This window comes from Morus notabilis, unplaced genomic scaffold (assembly GCF_000414095.1).
Source record: "Morus notabilis unplaced genomic scaffold, ASM41409v2 Scaffold99, whole genome shotgun sequence".
Classification (NCBI taxonomy): Eukaryota; Viridiplantae; Streptophyta; class Magnoliopsida; order Rosales; family Moraceae; genus Morus; species Morus notabilis.
Window position 1 is genome coordinate 449,838 of NW_010362482.1, and position 6,074 is coordinate 455,911.

Below are 6,074 nucleotides of genomic sequence, written 5' to 3' on the forward strand. Positions count from 1 at the left end.
GGCTTCAAGATGCCACAAATGAAGGAAACTATGAGGCTAAAATGAGTTTCGAGAAATATCGGTAATGAAGCTGTTTGATTCGGTAGCTCTATAGATATGCAAGCTTTTATAGAAAAAACATGGTGAGCGGTTTTAGATAGGTTGCTTCGATATCTAGTCTTAAAACTTTTGTAGCTTTAATCAGACAACGTGGGGGGGAAAAGCTGGCTTTCTTTTTAGACACTACTCGGATCTATTTTTAGATTTATGATGATTTGTATAACTTTGGTTTATCTGTTTAGGTTGCATGCCAACATCGTTTATTTGTTTTAACTTATTCATATGGGGATGACGAATAGTAATGCTGTTAAAGCACTATAGAACACGATTTATTGCAAGCCTTGGAAAGAAACTGCTTAAAACTTCCCTGTCTTTTGTTTAGAACCGAAAGCTTTTTCTAGAGGTAGAGGTGGTTCAATGAAGTGAAGCATACTTATCAAAAGAAATGGAGTGAAATGCGTGTGATCCTTTAAGACTGTTCTTTAAATCAGTGGATTTATGTATGGCTGTGATGGTCATTTTAACCGTTGCTGTTGAAATAGTAAGGAGACGTTTGGTTCATAGATTAGAATAATAAGATTAGAACTATTTTTCGATTTACGTGATTTTTTGTGAAATAAAACACTGTAGAGAACCATGAACCATGATTCGAATCGGGATACGAATCCCTCAACCAAACAACTCAGAATCTCACGTATCACAAGGGAGAATCCATTCGTAAAGGGTAATTCTTGTTCCATTCTCGGCCCTGTTTATTTTGTCGATTCGAGTTTTGCTACAGTAAAAAGTTCTCAGAAACAGTCAGATCTAACTTTTTTGCTACAGTTAAAAACTCTCACATAACGTCACATCTCAACTCGAATTAAAAACTCGAATCAGCGAACTAAACGGGCCTTTAGATAGCCAAATTACAAATTGTGCACAATAGATAATAGCACGGAGAAGAATTGGAAAACTGGGAATTCCTTGCTGAAAACTACTAGACAAAAAAGAAAGAAAAAAAAAAACTGAAGATTGGAGAAAAGTTAAAACATATTGGGTGCGTTGGGAATTATTTTTGAAAACATTTTCACACGTCTTTTAAGGCACAAAAACAAAAATAAAAACGGTCTGCAAATCGCATTTGTTTGATAAAAGTTTTGAAAACAAAAACGAAAACAAAAAATAATAAGAATGATTTTTGTGAAGAAAGTAGAAAACGATTGAAAGTTGTTTTCCTTTTTCCGTTTTCATTTTTTAATACTTATCAACAAAGTTATATTAAATAATTAATTATTAATTACTAATTATATTATATATTAATTAATAATTAATAAATAGATATACTTAATAACTAATAAATAGATAGTAATTACTTAATTATTAATTAAATATTAATTTATTATTATTAAGTTTTTAATTTTATTAATAAAATAATAAATAATATAGTATTTAATTATTTAGTTAAAGATTAATTGCCAAAAATTAATTATATAACATATTAACAATAAAACATGTAATAATAGTTTATTAAATAAATAATTAATATATCAATTATATATTATGTTAATTATAATATATTAATTAGTAAATAGTTGGTAAATAAAAATAAATAGTAATTATTCAATTAATAATTAATATTAAATTATAATTATCAATATGTAATATACTAATCAATAATAATTAATAATTGATAATTAGTAATTAATCATTATAAAAAGAATAATTATAAAAAATTAATTATGTGATATATCAAGTAATAGATTATTAAATAAACATTAGTAATTAATTAACTAATTATCTAATTATGTAACTAAAAGTTAATAATTTAAGTAGTAAACAGAATATTGATAAATTATGTATACACTAATTATTTTTCTTAATATACTAATTAATTACTTATAATCTAATAAATATGAGTAATTACTTATAATTAATTAATAATTACTAATTTTTAATTACATAACATATTAATTTATTAGATATATAGTTTAATTACTAATGTGCTCATTAATGATAATTTATCTATTATTATTATATTATTAATATATTAATTTTTATTTGCTAAATAATTATCAATTATTAATTACTTAATATATTAGTATTAAGATTATTAATTACTTAATATATTAGTATTAAGATTATTAATTACATGTACTCAAAACAAACATAAATGTAACCAAACACGATTTTATTTTTTCATCATGCTCAAACTAATCTCTTAAAATCACTAAACATAATTTTAAAATCGATTTCATAATGATTTTTAAAACAATCTCATTTTCATTTTTATACCGAAAATAAAACTATTTTGAAAACATACCAAACGACCCGTTTAAGTATTCATTTCTTCATTTTTATATTTTTCCTTTCTAAATTAATTAATGCTCCTCCAAAGAGGATTGGCAGTTTTTATTAACAACTCCTTATAGAAAATTCATGCGGGAGTAGTTACTGAATGAACAGACCGTTATTTGGAGAATCCTAAGATTATCTTAAAATGGTTCCGGTAAAAAGTCGACCAAAGTTGTAGCATGAAAACAGATATCATACCCCAGGCAAGTAGACACACAAAATGCGGTGTAATTTTTAGTCGTGTTGCTTTTGATCTTCAAGGGCATATTCAAGCTGTTTCCAACATGTTAACACTCATTTCTTTGCCAAAATCCGTGATTACCTTTTGACTTAAATCACAAAGACAGGAGTTGTTCGTTTAGAATTTAACTCAAAAAAAAATATAAACTCAAATTACAATTTTATTTAAGTTTATGTTCTTTTATAAAATTTAAGTTTAAACTTAAATTTCAACTTGAGTTTAAAGTTAAAATCTAAGTTCAACTTTCCCCTTTCAAGTCAAGTTCATAAATTCAAATTCAAGTTAATGAATAATAGTTTTTTTATTCTTAAAAACGCTATAACTTTTTTATTTTAAATTCAATTGAGATAATTTTTTATCTATACGTTCACAACGAATAGACGAATAAAACCCCACCCATATATCCTATTAAAATTTTTCATCACCATTGAATTTTTATTAAAATACTATCCAAATACAAATTTAAGTTTTGACCCACCCAAATACAAACTTAAATAGATTTTCAATTCAAACTATGACTCAAAATGTGCCCATCTAAACACAAACTCAAATTAGAGTCCTAACTCAAACCATACTTAAATACACTTTAACTCAAATCAAAATCTGAACTCAAGTCACCTCACTTAAAAAATGTAAACGAACTAGCCCAGAATCTCGCATCTGAAACCAGAATTTTCTCCCACTCTAGCATCTCAAAGTTAAGGCCAGTCTCTATAGAACTGATATGTGAAGGAAAAAAAATAAAAAATAAAAATGCCAAATGTCTTCTATTTACCCCAAAGAGATGCGAATTATTGCACTTGTGACATTAAAAACAAAGTTAACTGAACATCCCAAACAAGGGTGCACTTTATATAAGAGAAGAATGTGATGGCGTCTTCCTGACAATCATACTCATCAGCATAGAACAGAAGACAAGTACGCTTGCAGAGAATCTATCCACTTCAAACATAAAAATTCGAGAAGAAAATAGCGACAGGAAGTTCAAAGGAAAGGCCAAAGGCAATGTGGGTTACGCGAAATCTTTCTGTTTCTGCAGCAGTTCTTCCCTGACTCTCTTAATCTCGGCTTCCTTCTCTTGTCTCTCCCTCTACAACAGCAAAATGCATATAAGAATTGCATATAAGGCTAAGTCCTTGGCGATGGACCGGTCCTACGCAGCATAAACACAATATAGAAGTCGATAGTGTACATATGACTTAACAAACATATAACAGGATATTTATCTACCACAGACCAATGTTTATTCCTGTCACGACCCGCCACTAGTGTAGGTCAGGTTGCAGGTCAGGTTGCGGAAAGAGGTACATACATATTATAAGACTTTTCTAATCGGAAACTTCCCAATCCATTGGCGGATCAGATTAATCAGAGTCACTTGGGGAAGACTCTTTACAGATATTCTGTTCCGTAGCTAGCTCTTCCTCACGCACGCAAAAGTCAACCTCTCCAAACTTTCATATGATGTGAAATTCCTTGTGGGCTTTTTCTTGACCTCCAGGCCGTGCTAGAAGAGTCTCCTCTTTTCATAAGACAAAAGTCGTGAACAAAGGCGTACCACAACAAAGTAAAACCTATGGACTACCTCAAATATGTTCATGTCGGGTAGCTTCCTCTAGAATTTAGCATGTCTCTCCCAAAATTTAATCCTCACACTAATATTGATGTCGCCACCAAGGTGTTCCTAAAGGCTGCTCAAATCAATAAGTTTAAATTGAGACAGGGATCCAAAGTATCGTACCATATCAACAGGTTCTCTCACATGTAAAACACCGCTATCCTCACTCACAGGCCATCGGGTACATGAAGGAAGTCAAATATCCCTGTCATTATCCTAATCCAATCTCTCGTGCTATTCGAGCCTGGTAACAACTTCAATAAGGGTGGGTTTTTATCCCTCACAACTTGCATATAAAAGTTTCTTGCATCGAGTCTAGTGAGTTGGTGGCAATACGACCCTCTAAACCGACTTGCAACCTAGCAGTGGGCATGTTGAAATCCCACTAGGACCTGATGCGAGGAACTTTTATATGCAAGTTGTGACAGATAAAAACCCACTATTGTTGATGTTGCTACCAGGCTCAAATAGCACCAAAGATTGGGTGAGGATAATGACATGGATATTTGACCTCCTTCGTATACCTAATGGTCAGCAAGTGGGGATAACGGTATTTTACATGCAAGAAAATCTGTTGATGTGGTATGATGCTCTGGATCTCAGTCTCAAGTTAGACTTATTGACTTGGGCAGCCTTTAGGAACACCCTGATACCCTGATGGCAACATTCGGTATTAGTGCTAGCATTGATTTTTGGGAGAGACATGCTAAACCCTAGAGGAAGCCACCCAACATGAGCATATCTGAGGCAGTCTATAGGTCCTACTTCGTTGTGGTATGCCATTGTCCACGACTTCTATTTAATATTAAAAAGAGAAGGCTCTTCTAACAGGGCTTGGAGAATTTCACATCATATGAAAGTTTTCAGAAATTGACTTGCATGTGAGGTATGGGAAGAAAAGCTAGCTAGGATATAGATGTTTGTAGAGAGCCGCTACAGAGCCTTCCCCAATTGACTACGAGGAATCTGATATGAGGAAGGCTCTGATTAGAAAAGTCGTATAATTTAATTACGTTAATATGTTATGTACGTCTTCACCCGCCAGCCTAAGTAGTGGCTGGGTGGCGGGTCGTGACAAATTTTATTCTAAAGTCATTATTATTTCATTGTTATATAAAAATAAATGACATATTACACCCTCCCTCTGCTTCTACATGTTGGAATGCAGAACGGTTATATTAGCTGGGCAAGAGGAAATGCGCATGAAAATTTTGAAAAATGGAATTAATCAAATTAAATAATTTATGGGAGGGTATATCGGCTTTTTATATGAAGGGAGCTTCTTCACTATTTCCAGATACATCAAAAGTTTAGAAAAACGTAGCCTTCATTTCTGATAAGAGCTTGCCCCATCCCCATCTGAAACACATCATTTTGGTTCTTCCAAATATGCAAACCAAAAAAAAGCTTTAACCCAAATTTCGAAATAAAAAGGCATAAGTTTTCTGAGAGTAATTGAAATAAAAGGAAATTGAGGGCGCACATGCAAATCCACCTAGGGTTTAATCAACCGGAAGAAGAAAATAAAACAAAATAAGAATGCTCAAATTACGGATGCATTTGAAATTCACAGAACTAAATCGGATACTTTCTTGAGAGAAAAAGAAAGAAGGGGAAACCTTTTCGTCTTGACGAAGAGCATTCCAAACGTGGATCTTATCCATGGATTGCCAGAACAAGAATGCTCCGAATGACATCGCGAAGTAAGTCGCAACCTTCACCATTTTCCTCTTCTTCTTGTTATTGTTTCTGGCTTTTCTTTCTTCTGCAACATCAACCGCAGCAGAAGATTGCGAATTTCCTTTTGGACTTTCTGAGTGATAGAATTGGGGGTTTGCGAGA

At 32.1% G+C, this 6,074-nt stretch overlaps 1 protein-coding gene across 1 annotated transcript; it reads right to left on the reverse strand.

Moving 5' to 3' along the window:
* Window positions 1-3,358: 3,358 nt before the first annotated feature.
* LOC112092311 lies at window positions 3,359-6,074 on the reverse strand. Its single transcript, XM_024168218.1, has 2 exons — window positions 5,852-6,074; window positions 3,359-3,704 (listed from the first exon to the last, which is right to left on the reverse strand). The coding sequence occupies exons 1-2, from the start codon at window positions 5,954-5,956 to the stop codon at window positions 3,627-3,629; spliced, it is 183 nt and encodes a 60-aa protein (XP_024023986.1). The 5' UTR covers window positions 5,957-6,074; the 3' UTR covers window positions 3,359-3,626.

Bases quoted from the DNA above. Each gene is read 5' to 3' on its own strand.
- LOC112092311 (XM_024168218.1), bottom strand. From the start codon at position 5,956: ATGGTGAAGGTTGCGACTTACTTCGCGATGTCATTCGGAGCATTCTTG. The intron at 3,705-5,851 runs GTTTCCCCTTCT...TTGCTGTTGTAG, and splicing joins CTCTTCGTCAAGACGAAAAG to AGGGAGAGACAAGAGAAGGA.